Below are 23,650 nucleotides of genomic sequence, written 5' to 3' on the forward strand. Positions count from 1 at the left end.
CCTCTGTTAAACAGCTACAGCTACGCAAGTGACACTGTCAATGCTCATCAACTTGGAATCGATAGTTGATGGGTGTGTGTTTTTTAAAACACACACACAGAAAATGATCTAAATGCATGTGTTACCTTTTCTGTGGCAGGAATTACATGCGGCCTAACTCAGCTGTCTCTGTCCCCAGCCTTGCTTGACAGTCTCACAAAACCTGCTTAGGATCTCAGCCATTCACCAGGGCCAGGGCTAATTCCGAGTTCTAATTACCCGAAGCCCCATTCTCCAGGGCCCTTAATGACTCCCTGGTAATGGGGTGAGCGTTTCCAGTAGGGTACTAGCTCCTTCAGAGGTTATCGAGGGGCCAGTCCGTTCATTTCAGCTGCCAAATCCTTGATTACTGCTGCACTAAATAACTTTTTTTTTTTTTTTTTACTATGCAACAGTGTCAAGTTTCACTGATGGCAGACAGGGTGCTTTTAGTACCTTTCTGTGGAAAAGGGCCTGCGGGTACAATCATGTTTTGGATTAACTCCCTGGGCTTCCTCAAACCCAAACAGGTTTCCTCAACCTTGGAAAGCCTACTTGACTTTGCTCACCTCCCTGCTCCCTCTGTTCCTCAAGGACACCCTGGTCTCCTTTCCTTTTTGAACCAGCAGCTCCAAGTTCATCCCTCCCCTCCCTAAACATGAGCATTCCCCTGGCTCTGTCCCTCTCCTCTTTTCCATCCACTCTCCCCCCTCAACAGAGCCCCAAATTTTCTGACGTCTGGACCAAGGCTCCCATAACGATAACTCACAAAATAGCAACACTTGCTCTCCCCTTCTGCCTAATTTCCACTGAGCTTTGCCCCCCCCCCCCCCCGTGTTTGACCCCTTGCACAGGCCAGGTTGATTTTTGTGTGTGTCCAAAACCAAATCCTGTTCACTCCCCAAGGAACAGCAGCAGCGGCTCACACTGAATCCTCGCAACACAGCTTGGAAGTAGATGCTGTATTTTCTCACCCCATTTTCCAGATGAGAAAATCAGCATTATATACACTCTGCCAAGAGTCAAAGCCAGGCCGCCTGCCTCTGGAAGTTGTCTCCTTAACCGCCGCTGCTCACCGTGTCTGAGACGATCTGACTGTGATTTAGCCAACCCTACAAAAGCGGCTATTCTCCAAAACGCAGCCAGGGTCTAGCCAGCTCGCCAAGGTCTCCATCGGCACGGGTGACTAGCTCCACGGCCACCCAGAGTGTAGACAGTTCAGACGGGCTCCGCTGAAGTCCAGCTTTACCAGCCAGGCCCGGGTGCTGCTCCCTGCTCTTTAAACGCAGGGACCACAAACCATCCCCTCTTCCGCTCTCTAATTAAGCAAATGCCACACACGGTGCGGGGATATTAGGAAGCAGGATTATGTTTAAGTTGTCTGGCTATGTGACCACCTCCAGATTCATTTTTTGAAACGGCACACCTTTTTTAAAACCCTGATAGTCAAATGGACGGGTTGCGTTTCGCCCATTTAATTGCGGATGCTTATATTCACAGTCCTGTTTTTGCATATATTTGAGAAATGTTAGTGTATGGAGGAGCCTCCTCCTAACGTACCAGAGTTAAAAGGACTGGATTCTATTCCAATCAATAAGAGCAATTGCGTACAATCTACAACTATAAGAAAGCAAAGGCCGGAATGTGTTTTTTCATTCAAACCAGTAGACAATGAACAAATAAATTAAATGAGGTCTTAATATGAATCTTAATATTTTAATAAAAATAAATGGCTTATTCATTAAGATGGTATACACACTCATCCTGTCCCAGTATTATTTTTAGTAACTGAGAGAATTCTGTATCTGTAATTCTGTAATCTGGCAGTGCCATTCACAAAGAAAACGGGAGCACCCATGTGGAATATTAAAATCCCAAATAGCTGGAAAGCAGATCAATGAGACAAAATCCCTCCTGACCTAGAATCAGTAGGGAATGAGACATTCTGGGAGGGAATTCCAGGGTCATGAAAGTTTCCACTCCAACGCATTATCAGTGTTTTGGTTGAAATACGTCTCTGTCTGTCTATGATGACTATTATACTTCCCAGTGACATGAACATGTTACAATATGCCACAGATAAAACTGGGAGATTCAGATGCAGATGGATGGCACCTAAGGCCAAATGACTGACTAGGGTGTGCCACAGGCTCCGCATTCATGCAATATCCTTAGAAGTTATTACGGTACCGGCAGGGTGGTGGTGTTTTTTTGCACAGACACAAACACACAGAAGAGAGGAGGAACTCCCACTAGGGCAAGAGAGGGGACTTTTTCCAGGGGCACATGTCCATCCTCAGGATCAAGGGCGGGCGGGAGGGAAGCGGGCATCTCAAACTGCCACCGATCATCTGTAGCTGAGTCACAGAGGCCTTGTGACTTTGCCTCAGAGCCCCTTTGCCCCCTGACCTGCTGCTGTGCAGAGCTCTTCTGTGTGTGTCTTTATTACATTTCTCGCCATCCAGCTACCACAATCAAATAAAGTCCACTGGAAAATCATTATCCCCATCTCTAGTTTGCATCTGTCGCTGATGATTTTAATATCTGCGAGCCACTGACGCTCATGCTGTCTGTGATCGTGTCCCCTCTTTTCTCCCGTTAGTTTTGCTCTTTCGCTTCTGTGCAAGAAGGCGAGGCTTTTCAAGTCAGTCACCAGCCAGAACATGCCTTTCTCCCCTGTCATCAAACCAGTGACTTAATGTGTAAAATGTAATCCCCAAGTCTTCTTTGGCCCCAGCTCTGACTGGCACACCGCTCGTATGCTTGTCCTCTCTCTCCCTCTCTCCTCCCTCCTTCCTTCCCATTTTAGTCATAACTCAGATATTCAGGGCTTTTCTCAGCACCACAGTTGATTCCCTCCCCACGCCACCCCACCCCACCTTGCAGAATGCTATCTGTTCTGGTGGCTTTATGCAAAAAGGCACTTGCTACTTTACTACTAAGATTTCACTGTGGTCTGGTTTTATGCATTGGATGCTTAATACTAAATAAGCCCTTGAGGGGAAACAAAATAGTTTATGAAAGATTAATACAACTGCAAATTTATAAAATATGATCAATTTACACTCGCTCCCCTTACGATGAAGGAATTGAGGCTTAAAACACAAATATATTTATCAACAATCTACTCTAACAGTAGCCCAACTAGACCTGAAGCTCCATGGGGCTTTTCCCCCCTATTACTGTTTATTCCATCAGCACCTAGAAAAATACCGGGCACATTCAAGAAGTCCTCAATAAATATTTTTAAATACATAAACAAATACTATAAGAAATATTGAGAATCAAGAGTGGGGCTTATAGAGCATTAAATAGCAGTAGAAAGTCATTAATATAGATTTCACGCCTTTGAGTAGGGAAATTTCTGTCCTTTTAAAAGCAAAATAGGATCATTTTCCTACCTCCATTTTCAACAGTATTAACTATTTCTTAAAACTGAAGTCTATAAGCAAGAGGAGAGGCCTGAGTTTATAAATACATGTGTTTTAACACACTTTAGTGATAGCTGTCTCTCACTATTTCTACATTAGTTACCCAGGTATGCTGCTTTCCTAAGCTCTTCTCCTTGCATAAGAGAGCTATATAAACAGGATCTTAACGAATGATAATTATTCATAATTATCCTTTACATAAGGAAATGATCTCCTGTCCTACCTTCATCCACAAACTGGTCATCTACATTTAGGCAGCCCTTTTTGTTTAATTTACATGATACACTATTTCTAGGAAAATAGTTTTGAGTGTAGAACCAAAGGTAATTTTGGCAATTAGGAAAATGTGACTGGAAAATTCTTTTTTCCCTAAGAGGCAGCAAATAATGTTCCTGTAATGAAACTTCAGAAAAGCTTTACCTTAATTACTGAAGGCAGACTATTTAGACGGGCAGAAATCGGGACACAGATATAAAATGGACAGCTGAATGTGGTAGAGGTAATAAGGAGGACCTTCTATCAGAAGGGAAATCTTTATGTTGGAAAGCTAATGTTCCATCAGGGTGGAGGAAATGGATTATGAAGGCCCATAAAGCTTTTGGCTAAACTTGGCCTTGATCTTATAGACTACGCGAACTCTTATAGATCATGCAAAGTCAGCTCTGCAATACCGTAATGCCACGACGCTGCTGCCCCCCCTCGTAGCTCCTTGACCACTTTGCCACAATCTATATTCTTCAGCCATGCAGATTTACAGCTACGTGTAACCGCTGCTTTCCACGACCCTCCGATCCAGACCACTGAAATTATTGTTTTTACTTAGGAGCAACAAAAATTCCTAATTTCTACCCTTTATCTCATTATATTAAACTCAGAGAAAGCTAATTTTAAAGTCCTAATTCAATGCCCAACAAAAGGAAATACATTTAAAATGCACACACACACACACACACACACACACACATATATAGACACTTTAAATACTAATGGGTATATTAAATTTACATATTGAAATGGATATTTTCTCTAAGATTGGCAATTTAAAAACTTTTTCAAAGACTAATCATTTTTTCAAGTATATTTAAAGAAGTATCCCATCAGTAGGAATTGGTTCTATAAGTCAATCAAGAAGGACAGTAAGACTGGATAAACAGAAACATCTAACAGCAGGCATTTCATGAACGAGCTACAGTCCTATTAAACAAAGCATACGGATGATTTAGACATTCTGTTTTAATTGCACTGTATAAAGAAAACCCAGATTTTCACAAATAAGTACCTGTAAATGTTAAGAGTTTTAAAATAGCATCTCTTGCAATCTTAGGCTACTTTACCAAAGACCCCGAGAGAGGCTACACTCCGAGGCATACACAAAAAGCGATGATCCGGTCTTATAAATTACTGCTAAGCTGGGTGTCTCTGGAGAGGGGTGTTATTTTTGTAACCTTTTCAAATAAGTAAAGCTCTCCTTGCACGTGGAACAGGGGGAGCATTTTGCAGAACCCACGAAGCACCTCTACAGAGGCCTGGGGGAAGAGCGCTGCCTGGGAGGATCAAACGCTATGGCAACCCGCATTTCTATATGCAAATGCCATATTTTTTATTTTTTTTTCCAGAAAACACATTTGTGGGTATTTATAGATTCATGCTTGATAACAGTTAAAGATAAACTGCCATGACTTTGGAAGGATAGTGGAGCTCTGAAAATAAAGATGTCTAAAGGCGCTCTATTTCAAACAGCAATCTGATAGGAGATCTCTTATGTCTGGTAAGATACAAAAGCAGGTTTCAATGTTTAGAATATTCAGGGCTATGCAGCAATGAACGTAAAGAGGCCAAATTTAACAACTACAGTGAAGAAATGGATCCCATCAGACATTTACTTCAAATTCTACTATACCTGTTTAATGTTTTTTGGGGTTTTTTTCCCTGGAGGGTGGGAGTGGGGAAGATAACTACTACTGGATGAGAGTTAATAAATTAGGATGAGTGTAATTACCTCACCAAGTTCCAACCAGACAGATGTGAATTGTTTAACTTCTTTATTTACTTTCAGTAAGTACTTGAAAGGTTTTAACACATTTTTTCCTCAATAAACTATGGCAGTGAACTAAATTTAAAGAAAGAATCCAGTAGTCCACACTAGTGTTCTTTAAAAATTCAAAAAGGAAGGAGAAATAAAGTTCTACTTTAGAGAATGCCAGATGATAAATGTGGAAAAGTGATGAAATTCGAAATCACCGTTTTGTAAAACCCCAGTGAGAACTGATTCAGGCAACAATCACCAACAGATGTTAAAACCGTGTGAAATGTTGCTGGGAACAGGTTATTTACATGATCACAAAGAACACCCTTGCATGTTACCTATTAATTACAAAGACAAATAAGCAAGATCCCTTCTCCACCGAATGATCACACTTGACATCACCAATAATGGGGCAAACAGCACCTGCAGAGCGTCCCTGACAAAAATGTTCACCCTGAATCTGATTAGGGGGAAACAATCAGGCAAATGCAAACTGAGGGGCACTCTGCAAAACCACTGGGTTGGTCTCATCCAAATGTTAATGAAATAAAGTTTTTTAAAGTCTACGGTGGGTCTGTTCTAGATGAAAGACCACTGGAAGATATGACAAATAAATGTAACACATGACCCTTCACTGGACCACAGAGAAAAGAAGTCACAAAGGACATAACTGGGGTAGCAGTGGGGAAATTTGAATACAGGCCATTGTATCAGTGACAAAGTCTCTGAGTTTTAAAATTCTGTTGTGCTTATATAGGAGAAGGTCCTTGTTCTTTTGGGTTTTTTTAATATATCTTTATTGATTTCAGAGAGAGGAAGGGAGAGGGAAAGAGAGAGAAACATCAATGAGAGTGTCACTCACTGGCCGCCTCCTGCAGGCCCCCTGCTGGGGATCGAGCCACAACCCGGGCCTGTGCCCAAGGTCCTTGTTCTTAAGAGATGCCCAGGGTTTAGGGGGGAAGTGTTACAAACCGGCAACTAAGACTCAGAAAAGAGAAAAGAGGAGAAATGGAAAAGAAAAAGAGAGGATTTGGCAAAGATGACATGGTAACAAGTAGAGCATCTAGGTGAGGGGCGTGGCTATGGTAACATTCTTATAATGACCCTGTAGGTGTGAAATTTCTCAAAATAAGAAATGAGAACGAATAACAAAACGTGGTAATGAGTCCCTTATACCTTCAGAAATAAAAAGTGGAAACACGATGGGTAACTATAAAATAATTGATCAATTCCTGTAATAAAGGTGTTAACTGCTAAAATGCCAGTCTTGCTTTAGCTCAATTCAAATGATTAGACTGTTATATAAGAAGCCCTTTAAAATATTTGGGGTGATTTCAATCAACTTCTCGAGAATGTGCTAACTCAGAAATAAAATTAGAATTGTGCACTTGTATACTTACAATCTGATGTGATATTTTATAATTGGAGTACAATAAAAACAAAAACATGAAATTGTTTAGCAGCTATTTCAACCTAGTCATCTGTTTAATACAAGTAATTTTTCCAAATGAAGGTCTTGCTTCCTGCACAACAGTAATTCAACAGTGCCCCCTCAAAAGTCATGAAGATTGAGGTTTACAAAATTTCGTGAGTTATTGACACATTTTTCAGCTGCTTTGTATCCATTCAACACCTTTAGAATTTTTTCCAAATTATTCATGTCTCATAAATATGGAAAATGAATCATTACAAATAGATACCTATTGGAGACGACTGACATTTAGTGCTGTTTCATATCCTGATAGCAATTGTGGGTTATGTTCATTCAATAATGAAATAGATCACGGACAGTTTTCATTACATTTTTTAAGTGTAAAAATGACCTCTAACTGTTCACAGGCTCAAACATTACTAAAGATACAATTGTGCCAGAACTACCCAAGGAATCAAATGCTTCTAGATCGAGTTTATAGTACCCAGACTGTAATTAAATGATGTAAGGGTGCCAGGATTGAGTAAAATACTACTTTGCCATCTGAAGCTATAATCTACCAAAAATTATCTGTATCAGTTTACCCCATCATAGCATAGGGATGCATTTCTGAAGGGGATATAGCTACAAAGGGCGGTAGGAGCCAGGTTAAAAATATAACTAGGCAGCAGAGAGGTGAGTGGATATCAGTACCAAATTCCTAACCGCTTCATGTTAGGGGTCTGGGGTATAGGGTGTCTCTCTTCTCTCTCCTTAAATCCATTATCCAATTTTCTGAAACGTACTGTATACTCTTAGAGTGAGAACAACAAATTGGAAAAGGGTTTGCTTTAAATCGCACACATGACTTAAAACATACATTGAAAAGAAACATAGCTTTTTGTATTTAAACATTTACTACTACTTTTAAAAAAATTAAAGCCAAACTCCTACTATCAAAAATCTTAAAATAGTATTCCCGACACTTTCCCATTTCTGCATTTGTGTGGCCTTAGTCTGGAAGTAGTTATTGAAAACCTTAATCTATTTGTAGGTTATATACAATATTCAGGTGGAGAAAAGGGTTTAAGTAAAATGAGGAAAGGGTGCCATGGCTGTGCTGTTGAAAATGCAGACATTTTAATATTTAGATGGAGGATTGGGGCTAATCCTCGTGGCTGCTTGTCTCTTTTCATATAGAGGTGACTTTAGCCTGGCCGGTGTGGCTCAGCGGTTGAGCGTCGACCTAGGATCCAGGCGATCAGGGTTCGATGCCCGGTCAGGGCACAGGCCCGGGCTGCGGGCTCGATCCCCAGCAGGGGGCGTGCAGGAGGCAGCCGATCCGTGACTCTCTCATCACTGATGTTTCTCTCTCTCCCTCTCCCTTCCTCTCTCTGAAATCAATAAAGACATATATAAAATTAAAAAAAGAGGTAATTTTAAATGTAGTCTGAGGCCTAGGGGCCTCCTTAGAAGACCTGGGCTCTCACAAAGGCTATAACTAACTGGCTCCTGGCCAGACCCTGAGTGATGAAGCTCATGCGCGCATGTGGCGCCACAAGCTGACAGTAGTCGTGGTTCAGAGCTCTCTTCCCCAAAAATGTATATTAGGAACCACGATGACAATCATTTCATTGTGTAGTGCGATTTGCAGTTTACAAACAAAGTGCTTCATGACTCTATTAGGATGGCAGGGGAGGGAAAAAATAAAGAGACTGGGACTCACAAAATGGTGAGTGTTTTATCCCGAAATCGCTCAGCCATTGAGAGAGAGAGCCATGAGCCAAACCCCAGGTCTTCTGAGGCCAAACACTGTCATTTTCCCCAGGTGACAATTTATGCTATAAGCAACCATTTCATGTGGTGGCTCCCCTATGGGTGTGATTCACCCTGTCCACCAAGCTGTGGGCAAAAACAACTGGAGGGAAACTCCAGGTGAACATCCAGAACGTTTCTAGCTGGTGTGATGATGTTTTTGGAGCCTCCTAGATAATGGGGGGATGGGGGGGTTCTCAGTATTTTTTTAGTCACGTCTGTACAGAAAAATCACGATCGCTATCAATAGCAGTGTCACCGCTACAGCTAAGGAACGGCACGTGCACACACACACACACACACACACACACAGAGTAAAATGAGAGTGACAGCATTTAGATTGGGTGTATCATCAAGTAGCACTTGCAGTTCTGAGGCCACAAACTGTCCAGTCCCCAGCCAATTAAAAAGCAGGCAGGACTGTATGGAAAAGTTAAAGCAAGTGGGAGAAGCAGCTGCAGCTGAAGGGCCACTTCCATCTAAGAGGGACCGCATGAGTGATGGACAGTCGTCCTCGGTGGAAGAAGGAAACGTCTCAAGAGGAGAGGGGCCTGAACTGCCACGGGAGAAATTTAGTTTATTCTTGGAAAAAAATAAGGCTTTAAGGTGCTGGAGTGCATTTCCAAGGCAAGGGGATTTCTGTTCCTGACGAGCATTATGAAGGCAGCTTTCAGATTTCAGTTTCTATCCAGTTCAGCGTCAGAGGAGCTGTGGATACGTAGAGGCTGAACAAAAGGCTGTTTAATTATTTTATCACTGCTATAGCCTAGTGTGTTTTTAAGTGTCTAAGGTATATGAAGACATAGTCCCTGCCCTTTTGAGAGCTTATATGCATTTTAATTATATAATATTAATTAAACAAAACTAATATTTAATTGAAATTAATTATAAAAGGCAAGAGTGCGTAAGAAAGGTGAACAGCAATGATATAAAGCTTGAAGAGGCACAATGCTTAATCTATTTTAGAAACAGGGAAAATGGCTTAAGAGGAATTAAAGGCCATTGCTAAAAATGGGATTATTTTTAATCCTTCTGTTTGGTTCATAAAGCAGCAGTATCTCTTTCCTCACATTTAAGTTGCTCAGTATGTTCTGTGCATCTGAGTAGATGTTACTTGTTTGGGAACAGCTGCTTTGAGACCACACAGACCATGTCTGCTCAGTCATTTCTGCCCCATAGAGCAACATGTGACAATAGCTTGCCCGCAGGCAGGCCTTTCTCTCTCTCTCTCTCTCTCTCTCTCTCTCTCTCTCTCTCTCTCTCTCTCTCTCGGTTGAGGGTGTGGCTATGAGCATCTCCAGCTGCTGGAAGGTGACAATCACCTCTGAGCAATCGGTGAAGGGCTAAGTAATAACGACATTAGGAAAGGTAAGCAGCCATGGTGGTGATCACTCTCCACAACTGCCTGGGGTCCCCCAATTCCTAGGTTTTGGTCAAGAGGCCAAGCTCTGCAGCCAGTCCGACTGGATTCGAGCCCTGGCTCTCCCACTCACTGTGCCGCCTCGGACAGCGCACCTGCTTTTCTCTGTGCCTCGCTTTCCTCGCCTATAAAATGGGGGTGATGATTGCTATGAAGAAGGGAATTCCTTTTTCCATGGGATTTGTTTTTAGCACAGTTCTGGACACAAAGTTAGCTACAGAGGTTAGCTATTATGAAGTGTTCACTACAATGGAATGAATATTATAGAGTACATTATTTGCTAGGTCTGCCATAACAAAAAAACAAAAACAAAAACAAAAACCACTCAGAAGAAGGGATTGAAACAACCAAGATTTATTTCCTCACAGTTCTCGAGGCTTCAAGCCCAAGATCGAGGTATCAGCAGGGCTGTTCTCTGAGGCCGCCCTCCTTAGCTTGCAGATGCCTGCCTTCTCTCTGTGTCCTCAAATGTTCTACCCACCCCTGGTGTTCCTTTGTCCAGCTTTCCTCTTCTTAAATACCCTAATGGCCTCATTTTATTTTTTTTAAATATATCTTTATTGATTTCAGAGAGAGGAAGGGAGAGGGAGAGAGAGAGAGAAACATCAATGATGAGAGAGGCATTGATCGGCTGCCTCCCGCACGCCCCCTGCTGGGGATCGAGCCCGCAACCCGGGCCTGTGCCCTGACCGGGAATCGAACCCTGATCACCTGGATCCCAGGTCGGTGCTCAACCGCTGAGCCACACTGGCCAGGCTAATGGCCTCATTTTAACTTCACCACTTTAAAGGCCCTATCTCCAAATACAGTGACATTCTGAGGTAGTGGGGATTAGGGTTTCAACATATGAATTTTAGGGGACACAACTCAGCCCATAACGTATACCTTCTCTCATTCTAAGCAAAAGCATTCCACACAATAAGAAAATCTTAAATAATCTTGAGGGAAAGTCTCTGTTCTCTTAAAATGTCTCAGTTTTCAAACATAAAGGAACCTACATTAATTTAACTTTGAGAGGATAGATGGATAAAAAGATTCACACACACATACACACACAATATCTAGGATACAGTTGCCAATCACACTTTGTAAACGAGCACTGCAAAACCGCTCCACCAAAAAAGCATCATCCTCCATGAAAAGAAAGGATTTACCTGAAGCATCCAAAGCAGTTACAATACTCAGAGCACAAGAATTACATTGCACAGGCAATTACTTCCTCCTTAGATCACAAGTTCATTGAAGAAAGGGACCATGACAGGTTAGCAAAATTTACAAACAGATCAGCATAAAAACTGAGCTCAGAAAGCTTTTTGTGCATCTGATTGATGCTCTTGAAATTCATTTTTGTTTTCTTTATTGTTTTGATAGGTAATTGTGGTTGCATCTATAATAGCATATGTAATTAATGTAGTAATCCTAGTATCTGAGTTATGGGAACCACAGGAAAAAAAAAAAATCACCTTAAACGTTACTAGTCACATGACCATCATTTAGAGATGCAAGCCCATGAAGCAGGACATACAAGCAGATAAACTGGATACTAATTCAAATTATGAATATCAGTTGACAACTTGGCAAGTATATACTACTCAAAATAAAAAAATAAATCCATGGGATAAGGCCAGACCCCAGAGAACAGAGGCAATATCTTCCTGAAAAACTGATGCACAAACCTACAGGAATACATGTCATATGTAGCTCAAATGAGAAAATACATGATAAGGCTTTAAAAACTCTAAAGCCCTTTATAAATCTAAGGTGGCATTTTAAAGATGATCCTATTTGCCCTTATCCCATTCAATGGAGCTAATTTTCATTCAAACAAACAGTCCTTTCCTAACCAATAAGCTGATAAAAGAAACTTGATTAACTAAAATGGGAAATGGAATCAAATATGTAAGAAAAAACCCCAAATCTGATACATAGTAAGTTAAGAGAACTCTTTAATATTGATGCTTACCTTACTGTTTTCATTTTTGCCAGTGCTGACAAGACTACCTGGATCAAGAAAGCATTGCCTCATAAAAAATATCTCGGTGGCATGCATGCCACTTTAAGTTTTATAATGGCAACAGCAAATTTTGCACAGAGATTTTATTTTATTTTATTTTATTTTATTGCACAGATTTTAAAAGGATACATAATGTAGAGACTATATTACTTAACAAAAGCAAACACACACACACAAAAAACACACACAATTATCTCATGCTCTATGGCTGATTAAAATTTTTGCCATAGTTGAAACATTAAAAAAAAAATCGATGCAATATGAAATGATAGCTATACTCATTTGAAATGTCTTAAATCAAGCATCAGATTTTAAATGTATTCTTTTCCCTGATTACACACACAGAGAAAAAGCCTTAATAGAAATTTCTAACACAATCACAATCAAAGTACATATAAAATAAACTTACAGTGCAGAATCCTACATGAAAAGTACATCTTTTTGTTTCCAATATCAGGATATATTATAAAACATAACTATCCCATACTCATAAATATTAATGCAATCAATTTACAAAATATATGTCTAAACAGGAAGTCAATATTCATACTGTCTTTCAGATGTTTCCAGAAGTCCAAGATGACTTGCTAATATTTTATAATCTACACTATCTTAGCATTCCTTAAACAATGAATTTAATCTGGCATGATGAAATAATGTAATTTATGGCAATGCACTGGAAAGACAGGGATTGATAAGAAATTGATGTAAGAATGAATGGAGAGTTAAATAATAAAACCTTTCAAAACATTTTCAGATGCTCCTATCCAAAACAACTATAATATTCAAGCTGGCTTGCAGTAGTAAAACCTAAGGAAATGGGAAGGTAGCTACTCCTGGCACATAATGAATGTGAAATTAGAAAAGAGCGAAATTGGAACTTTAATAGTGCTTGTGCTATTTTTAAAAGATCACTTATAATATACCATCATTAAACAGTCTCAGTTCTTATTTTCATCTGATTACCAAATGAGTTTTTCTACTTTATATATATATATATAAGTTAAAAATAATTGCCTTGATTATTTTATTCTGATTGAATTTAGATTTTTAACAAAATTGTTACCGCCATAAAACTAAATATTTTAGAGTCGAACCATCCTACAATTTCTAAACCCTTACGAAAAAAACAATCAAATTGAAGAGCAAGAAAGCCACGGTTTATCATGAAGCAGCTACTTCAAGCTTCAATAATCAATGTTTTGTCTCCCCCTTCTGGACTATACATTTTTTTTTTTTAAAGGCAAAGAAGATTTTCTCTTTTTTCACAGGATTATTCAAATAATTGGCCTGATACAAGTGTAACATCACATGAAGTAATCATTAAGACGCTATTCGATCAGTAAACTAATAAAACTTCAATTCCGTAATGCAATAGCAGCTGAAGCCCCAAATGCATACCGTCACAGTCGTGGTCTTTTATGAATATTATGATTACTAGTGGCTTACAGTAAGGAGCACACATCAGTAGCACTTTGAATTTATTATTTTGAGCTTGGCCATAAGCTTATACTTTTAACAGGAACTTTCTTTCAGCATGACCTTCCTTCTTCAGCAGCCAGGGGAAACGAATCCATCTGGCTCTATTTTGAGAAAACGGTTCTGCACGGTTCGCTCAGTCAGAGCCCAGGAGCCCCACGCCCCAATTAGGGCCCAAAACCACGCATCGGCATGCGACCTTCACCTGGGATGCGGTTGTCCTCTTAACTCAGACGACTCAGAAGCGCAGCAAAATGCACAAATGTGGCATCCCCGTTATGTAAACTGGCTTATCTGCTAAGCAGTCCCAGCGGCCGGCAAATTAATTCGCCCTTTTCTCCCCGGGTCCACTGAGCCAACCAGAAGCACCGTGGCCTTCGCTGCCCAGGACAGGCACTGAGGTTTCAGTTTATCAACAGGTCAGTGGCGTTAGGGTGAGAAACATTATGTCCAGCGGCAAGCAATGTGCAGAGGGCATATTTAAAACAGTAAAAGTCGGCCCGGCCGGCGTGGCTCAGCGGTTGAGCGTCGACCTGGGATCCAGGCGATCGGGGTTCGATTCCCGGTCAGGGCACAGGCCCGGGTTGCGGGCTCGATCAGTGACTCTCTCATCATTGATGTTTCTCTCTCTCTCTCTCCCTCTCCTTTCCTCTCTCTGAAATCAATAAAGATATATTTTTTTTTAAAAAATTTTTTTAAATAAGTAAATAAAACAGTAAAAGTCAGAGTCCAAAACAGAGAATCAAACTATAAAATTCTACTCTTTTTTTAAAATGTATCTTTATTGATTTCAGAGACAGGAAAGGAGAGGGAGAGAGAGAGCTAGAAACATCAATGATGAGAGAGTCATTGATCGAGCCCGCAACCCGGGCCTGTGCCCTGACCGGGAATCGAACCCCGATCGCCTGGATCCTAGGCCGATGCTTAACCGCGGAGCCCCGCCCGGCCGGGCTAGAATTCTACTCTTAATGGTACAAGTGCTAATGAAATGGTCTCGCCTGGCGGTAACTTTAGGCCTGTTTTGCAGATTTTACTAATTTCTCCCTGATAGGCGCGCCTAACTGAACTCGTCATCTTTCCTCCAGACTCAGTCCTGCTCCTGACCTCTCTGTGAATGCTCAAGTGGCCGTCATTTCAGTCCCTCATGCTTGAAGTTTCAGTCATTACCGATTCACACGGCTCCTCTGCCCTTTTTAATCATTTGCCGAGGCTGAGATATTCCACTGCCACAATCTCCCTCTCTCTCATCCATACCCTCCATTAAGCTCTCACTAACCACTCTCCAGTTCAGGGTCTTATTATTTAAACTACTTCACCAGCCCCCAGCTTGATCTCCCTGCCCTACTCTCTAACCTTTCCGCTTTCCACTGCTCCATTAATCTTCCCCAAATACAGCTCAGAGTGTGTCATCCCATGGCTCAGGGCCTTCCAGGATTCCTCACCACTCCTCGGCACAGCCCTTCTAAAATGACCTGAGCCCACCTTTCCCAATCTACTACCCAAAGCCATGATGAACCTATGTTTTTAGTCACCTTAACTGGCTCTCGGGTTGGTTATTAAATACGCCAGTATTTCCCATGGTTCACCCCACTGCAGCCAAGGTGACCTGTGCTATTCAAATACTCAAGCCACACTCCTGGCCTCAAGGCCCTGGCACTTAACGTTTTCTCTGCCTGTAAAGCTCTTCCTTAGGTATCTGCACGGCTCCCCCCAACTCCAGGTCTCTGTTTGCCACTTGCTCAGAGAGCTCACCTACTTAAATCATGGCACAGCCCTGATCATAGCTTTCTGGTCTGGTTGTCCCCCCTTCACAGCACTTGCCACTACCTGCCATTATATTTGACATGTGTCTTACTGTCCACCTCCCCAGCTGGCATGTGAGCTCCATGAAGAACTGCACTGGGTGGCTCATCATCTGAGCACCCCGAATAGGGCCTGGCATTTAAGAGGGAATCAGTAACTGCAAGGAAGGAAGGAAACTGTGGCTGGAGTGGTCCACCCGGTCCCAGGGAATGAGTGTGAGTCAGGGATTCATACTGAGGTCTTTCTGATGCCAAAACAAACACTATCCCAAAAGCATCCTACTGCTGCACTAGGCACCCAATTATTTATGTCATTAAATTACCTTACATTTAACACTGTAAAGGTCTGGTCATTCTAATTCTATTTTCCAATTATATGTAATCATGTGAACTCTTTTTTTTTTTTTTTTTCTCCACAGAGGAATAGTGATTTTTCAACCTGTGGATAAATTATTCCTAGCTTGCAGAGAAATCAAATCAATCATTTTCGCTGTTTTCTAAATCTGTTTTATGCGATGTGTTACTAAATAATGAAAACAATTTATTTTGGTTCAAAAAGTTGTCCAGCGGTTATTTAGAACTACAAGCCATTGGAAAAGCCATTCAGTTTTTCTATCTCTACCTTCCCTTAAACTCTCTTCTGCTATTTTAAGATATCTACACAAAGATGTTTTATCATTTCCCTGCAGAGATGGTACCCGTAACAGATCTTCAACTATTTTACTAAATCTTTAAAATAACCTTGTCAATATTATCTTAAGACCACATACGCATTTTTTTTCTCAAGCCCAACAATAATCTACACGACATAACACACAGTTCCCAATAAACGGGTGAAATATTCTTTTTCCATCCAGTTACACATCTTCCCACCACTCCTGACCCAGAATAAATGCTAGCAAATAGCATACACTTGGAATATTTCACCAATCAAAAAAAGCAGCTCATACTCTTACCTAATTTTACTGTGTCATCTTCCTGCTTTTAGGTTTTTTCATACCAAAAATTTTGAAGAATACATTTGTTAACAAAAAATATAATTTAGCCTGGCTGGCATGGCTCAGCAGTTGGGCATCATCCTAGGATCCAGGAGATCGCGGTTCAATTCCCGGTCAGGGCACAGGCCTGGGTTGCGGGCTCGATCCCCAGCAGGTGGGTGCGGGAGGCAGCCGATCAATGACTCTCTCATCATTGATGTTTCTATCTCTCTCTCTCCCTCTCCCTTCCTCTTTCTGAAGTCAATAAATATTTATTTAAAAAAATAAAAATAATTTAGACCTGTTTGCAAACCTCTTTATACGGTAAATATAGTAAATATAAACAATAAGTTCCAAAACCATTCTGAATTTAGTATTATCTTCATTCTATGGATGGGGAGACTGAGGTTCAGAGAGGTTAAGTAAATTATCCAAGGTCACACAGCTAGTATGTAACAGAGTGGGAAAATGAACCCGGGTCTACTTGCCTCTAAACCCATGACCTCTGCTCAAATTTACATCCCTTCACAGGGTCTACACTACAGATATAGGGTGACAATATTATTCAAGGCTTATATATTACTATGAAGCGGCAATTTTCAACCGCTGTGCAGCAAGAATTTTTAAAACATGCAATACCTGACTATTTAGTCAGGGGCCCTGACCTCTTTTCCCATATATTGTCAAACGTTAAAAAAATGACAGCCAACACAACCACAGCCATCTGGTGTGAATAAATCACAATTACAACTATTTTTTTGTCAGATCAGCAAAAAATACATTCTTTGGCGTGCCGCAGAATTTGAGTAATTAGCTTATGTGCCATGAGCTGAACGAGGCTGAAAATCGCTGCCATAAAGTAAAATAGGAGTATTATAAGAGCAGCCCTTAAGGAACATATAATATAAAGTAATAGAAAGCATAAGGCGAGGCAGAAAGCGATTCCGTAAGAGATGAAAAAGGAAGTGCTACAGAAATTCAGATAAACTATTAGGTAGAAATCGGGATGGGGGGACCAGGAGAGGATTCACAGGAGAGGGGGCGCAGAATGTTGGCAAAGGAAGGGAAAGGCTCTGCGCAAAACACACAGCAGCTGAGCAGAGTCAGAGGCAAGACTGCAGGGGGCCGAGAGGCTGGTTCAGGTAACAGGCCGTTTGCAGCCTGGTTTTCCAAGTAAAACTTCTAAAGGGAAGCGTGGAAAGCAAAAGTGACGGTAGTTCTGTTTGGTTCGTGGAAAAGTGGCATTTGCCTCAAAGGCCTCCATTTCTGCTCCCAATCAGCACTGAAGAGACGAAACAGAGGCAGGGTCACACAGGCCCGGTTCATGACCCCGCTCGCCTCGCCCACCTCAATCTGGCTTCTCCGTCACTCATTTTTTGACCAACGTAGGTCATTTCTAGGCAGCCCCTTAAAGTGGTTATTCTGGAAATTCCTCTCTGGGACACCTCTGTGAAATTCTTACCTGCCCATTTTATCAATGAAGAGATACTTCCCTTCCTCTGATGAATGAGAGCATGAAAAATACGGCCTTTTGGACCTGACTTTCACCAGAGTGATTTTAAATACTGTTTTTCCACTCCTCTCTCTCGTCTCAAGACAACCACCACTGCCCGGCCGGCGTGGCTCAGCGGTTGAGCATTGACCTAGGATCCAGGCGATCAGGGTTCGATTCCGGGTTAGGGCACAGGCCCGGGTTGCGGGCTGCAGCCGATCAATGACTCTCTCATCATTGATGCTTCTGTCTCTCTCTCTCCCTCCCCCTTCCTCTCTCTGAAATCAATAAAGATATATTTAAAAAAAAAAAAAAAGACAACCACCACAAACTCCTCCACTTAGGCACCCCTCCCACCTAAACTTCTAGAACCAATCCCTCATCAGTTCCTCTGCAAGCTGACCCGTATGGTTTGCTCCCTTTATTGTAGGGTTCGCAGACTCCAACGTGAGAAACAGGTCGTAGACAAGACAATGGGTAGGGAACAGCTTATACTGCAGATCGATCATAACACCCATCTCATTACAGTGTCTTTCAAAACACTGACAAAATGAGACTTTCCCGTGAGCCACATAGAGCCTGCTGGCCTGCCACAGTGCAACGTTTACAATACCGCATCTGCAGGCCCTGCCTTTATTGTGTTTACCTGTCTGCCTTCCCCATTAGAACTAGTATTTTGCGAGCAGGAGCTATGTTCATTGGGGAAGAGAGACATATAAGTGACTTATTAAAATAAAATATGTTCAATATTATAACACAGCTATGCACACAGCGCCATGGGAAGGAAGGAATTATCTAGGACAGCTTCTCCGAAGATTGACATGGAGTTTAATCTTGATGGATATCAAGGGGCATTCCAGCTCAAAGAAATAGAATATGCTTGATTTAGAGGTAAAAGAGTAGGGTGTTCAGGAATTGCCCGGTGCTCCTGCACAGACAGAAAAGCGTGTAAGAATGGGGCTGGAGATGAAATCAGAAAGGAGGCGGGGATAAGGTCACCAAGGGCAACAGGGAGCCACCTGACAGTGTTAAGGGGGTAACATGATGTCTGGTCACCGTGTAGAACATGCCTGAACCAGGTGAGAGAACAGACTAGGAGACTACCCACAGGCCACGGCAATCACAGGTCTGTTAACTGATGGCCCGGAACCGAGGGAGCTGTGGTGGAGGTGATTAGGGGAGAGAGTTGAGAGTTATTTAGGATAAATAATCAATAGAACCTGGTAAGTGGATGCGGTGGAATCAGCAGTATTTCACTGGTTTCTGGCATAGGCCGTTGGATGGCTTATGGTGCCAAGACCAAAAATGTAGGCTGGCTCCGGCCCACATTCAAATAAGCTCAAGATCCCTTTATTGGCCTGGCCGGGCGTGGCTCAGCAGATGAGCATCGACCTAGGATCCAGGAGATCGAGGTTCGATTCCCGGTCAGGGCACAGGCCCAGGTTGAGGGCTCGATCCCCAGTTGGGGGCCTGCAGGAGGCAGCCAATCAATGACTCTCATCATCGATGTTTCTATCTCTCTCTCTCCCTCTCCCTTCCTCTCTCTGAAATCAATAAAGATATCTTTAAAAAAAAAAAAAAAAAGATTCCTTTATTGCACAAAATGCCATGATTTAACCCCATCCCTCATACCTACCCTCCAGTTCAATACAGGTCCTCATTGACTCCTACACAAGCTTCCTAGGTAGCCCCCCAGACAAATCTCTCTCTATCATAATCCTGTATTTCTCAAAGTGTGCTCCTCAGCCCACCGTAACAGAATCTCCTGCGGTGCTTGATAAGAAATGCAGCGTTCCAGGCCCTATCCCCATAAAACACAAAAACTGCATTCTGATACACTTTCAAATTTGAGAGCCATTAGACTAATCCAGCTTACCTACTACTGTCAAATTCCTTTTTCTTAAACCCTGCTTCATGTAATTCAAACTAATGTGTAATATTCTGCCTGGACTTCGAGATCCCCTTTCAACTTGATTTTTTTAATTCTTTGCAATATGCAGTCTTTGTTCCACCATCTCTTGCTTCCCCACCACTCTCCAGGGGCAAGCAAGCAAGCGGGATCACACACGACCTGGCTCTTTCTCCAAGCCTTTGCATTAAATGTCACCTCCCTCATCTGGGAGCCTCCATGGGCTCCTCTCCCTAGTCCAATCCCAGCCATCGTAACTATTCCAGAATGCCCAGTTTAAGTCCAGAACCTGGCATGGAGTTCTCTCTCCTCTAACCCTACTTCTCTCTCCTGCATACAAATCCCTATTATTAGGGTAAGTCCTCCCTTGACATTGTCCATAGGCTCTTGGGAACCGCAATTTTAAGCGATACGACATGTAACGAAACCAGTCTTCCCACAGACTCACTGATGCACACAAGAGTCCAGCTGCCACAGCATCTCACCAGCGTCACAATGAAACGATGCTGGAAGAAACGCTATTCGAGGGCCTGCTGTACGCTTACAACCAGCACGCACCACTGAAGGTTTGGCTATTTCAACACATACTGTTGAAACGGAAAGGTCTTATTGTCCAGTCATCGGTGCACCTAGCACAGTTCTTGGCACATAATAAGGACTTAAGAAATATGTGCTGATTTTTTAAAATTATCCTGAAAGATCGATGGCTTCACGCCCCGCCCCCAGATGTCACGTTGAAATAAAAAAGAGAACAGAAGAAATAAAATTTTAAAAGCAAAACAAATATTAAATGCATTCACTGTTCTAGATACCACGGCACTTGGTGAGGTTAAAGATGTTTCCTGCTATAGCCGGCTTAGTCACGAAGGCAAGGTAGCTATAAATAGCTCTCAATTACGATACAGGCCATTTTGGTGTATTATGTAATAGAGTATCATGTAATTACAACACTGAAATACAGTGCCTTGAATATAACACCTTTAAAGACAGCAACGGGGTCTTAAAAGATAATAGGCCCTGGCCTGTATGCCTCAGGTGGTTGCACCAAAAGGTCGCCAGTTCAATTCCCGGTCAGGGCACGTGTCCCGGTTGCGGGTTCGATCCCCAGCAGGGGGCATGCAGGGGGCAGCTGATTGATGTTACGATCTCACATCGATGTTTCTCTCTCTCTCTAAAAATCAATAAACTATTTTTTAAAAGATAATATAAGCCAATCGCTTCAATTTATCCATTTAATAACTGAACCGAAGTGAAATTCTATGATCTTCCCAAAGTCACACAGCCGATTAGCAGCACGCAGCAGAGACAAGCACCCAGGCCTCCCGACTGGACGTCAAGGGTTGTTTTCATTACTCTACGAGCGCAGTGACACTAAAATCAAAGTGAGACATTTTAATAAGAATCCCAACATTTCCGGAGTCTCCCCCTGCCATTCTGAGACACTGAGGTGCAACGTGCAATTTCATCAGGATCATAAAGACCGACACAGGCACAGTTCCAAAGAAGCAAATGTAACACTTTCTCAGACAAAATACACAAGCATGTTCTAGTTCTAAAACATTTCCCAAAACCACAGGAAAAATACTTATCATGGCCAAATTCTAATCACCTGATTTTAATATTCACCTCACTGCTTTGGTCAAATATACACCAAAAGAGTAACCGAACATATAAAATACCATAAGCAAAAGTCACTCGATTCCAAAAAGCACAAATTCACATCTAAGGGTAAAACATGTCTTTTGTACTCACCGTAACTTTACTTCCAACTATCTGCATGCAGTGGTCAACGGAGAGTGGTTACGGTGTAGAACAAAAACAAAAACAAACAGCAACAGTATTAGTAATTAGAAGCTCTTCACACAAGTTAAGTGTTTAGTAAATTAGTATATAGCTAACCCTATGTGTGCTTTTAATACTTTAGATCTAAAGACTAAAACAAATATATCACTATTCATTTCTACCATATTTCTACCATAAAGTCTGTGGAATGAGGTCTCCCAAATGAAAGGTGATCACAATTTGAGGATTTTTTTAAAAATGTACTGATAGTGCAATCAAAACAAGTCATGTAAGATTAAGTGTAATTAGGCATCAGATATTTTACCAGCCCACAGCCCCTCAAAAAAAATTATCAATAGAAAATTAATTTTTCCCCCAAATATTGCTTAGTTTCTTCCTTTTACTGTTATAAAAAGTATGCTCTTAAGGCTGAAATAAGGTATTTTAGAATACAAATGTTGCATTCAATGTCATGTATTAAGTTAAGAAAGGAAAATTAGTTTGAAAACTGGAATATTTAATATTTTTATAAATTTAAGGTTTATAATATTTTGTATTCCACTTGAAAATTACAAGGAAGATCAACTGCATACGATTCTAGTTTTCTAGGTCATCCTAGCATTTCTATTTTAAGATCAGAGTTTTCCATATAATGTAAAGACAAAGAAGCATTTTATATCTAAACATGCAGATATTCATAAACAGGAAGCAGTTCAAAATTGTAACTTCAATTGAGCTTTTCCTAATGGATAAGAGATAAGAGAATTTCTGAGAGGCAGAACTGTATTTTAAAAAGCAAGAAGTAAAATCATATAGTCGTAAATGTAATTTTATGCCAAAATCCAAATATAAATCAAATCATTGTAATCAGATTTCTGCACTTGAATATCAAGCGATGTCCAAAAAAAGCTAATGCACAATCTAAAACCATTAATTTGATAGAAGTTATTATCAATATGTGTTCTATTTTTCAGCTTGTACTTTAAAAATAAATATAATTGAAATCCCAGTAAGAATCCTAAATTGAACAGGATACTGCCAGATACAAAAAGATAATGACAGTTTCCAAGTAAATTATTTCAGAGGAATCCATGAATCTCCAAAGAGAGAAGCAGCTTTCTTAAATATTCGCTTGACAGACTATTTACAGGCAATGATTATTTAGTTGAATAAAAGCGTCTTTGGTGCCATTAGCAGTCTTCTGAATTGAAAGATATGCTATTGACCTAAATTATTTCCTCCCTCCAAAAAGACAGAGGTCTTATTTGTCCCTTGTTTATTTAGCACAGACATGAGACTAAAAAAAGAATGCCAGCCTGTCTTAACAATTAAGGCAGGTCTATACCCAGCGAAATGACCAGAATATGGCCCATTTAATGATTCATTCAGATTGCAGAATGACTGCATTTAGCTGAAGCACATACAGCAAACGGATCAGATTGGCAAAGGGAAGCTCAGAAGAACTGATTTGGTCATGGTTGGGTTCGGTTGTTTCACCGTATTCAGATCATGCCTGGAAAAGAAGGCCTGAGAAAAAAAATATCTGCTAAGGGCAAAAGCAAAGCCATGATGCATGTATACAAATACACACACAGACATACTGAAACTTTGCTTATTTTATGGGTCAATCTAAAAAAAAAAAAAAAAAAAAAAAATTGCCCGGCCGGGCGTGGCTCAGCGGTTGAGCATCGACCTGGGATCCAGGCGATCGGGGTTCGATTCCCGGTCAGGGCACAGGCCCTGGTTGCGGGCTCGATCAATGACTCTCTCCTCATTGATCTTTCTCTTTCTCTCTCCCTCTCCCTTCCTCTCTCTGAAATCAATAAAGATATATTTTAAAAATAAATTAATTAATTAATTAATTAAATAATCTATAGATGTATTTGGTCTCATTATTTGAAATTACTTCCTATTGAGATTTTTTTTCAATCAATCATACCTCTCAAGGGCTCAACAGTCTTCAAAAACACACTTTTATATATTTTAAAATCTCAACTTCGAAGATTGTGATTGAAGTTAGGAACAAACCGGTTTCCTAACATTCTGACGAGGACACTGGCGCGTGGCAAACTAC

At 41.1% G+C, this 23,650-nt stretch overlaps 1 protein-coding gene across 1 annotated transcript in view; it reads right to left on the bottom strand.

Annotated features, from left to right (window-relative positions):
• DIAPH2 (diaphanous related formin 2) overlaps positions 1–23,650 on the bottom strand; it is a 709,361-nt gene that overhangs the window by 662,781 nt on the left and 22,930 nt on the right. The window contains exon 5 of the mRNA XM_087813361.1: positions 21,547–21,567. Coding sequence (XP_087669487.1) covers positions 21,547–21,567 — 21 coding nt within the window. The remainder of the gene's footprint in view (positions 1–21,546; positions 21,568–23,650) is intronic.

This window comes from Miniopterus natalensis, chromosome X, assembly GCF_054644295.1.
Source record: "Miniopterus natalensis isolate mMinNat1 chromosome X, mMinNat1.hap1, whole genome shotgun sequence".
Lineage (NCBI taxonomy): Eukaryota > Metazoa > Chordata > Mammalia > Chiroptera > Miniopteridae > Miniopterus > Miniopterus natalensis.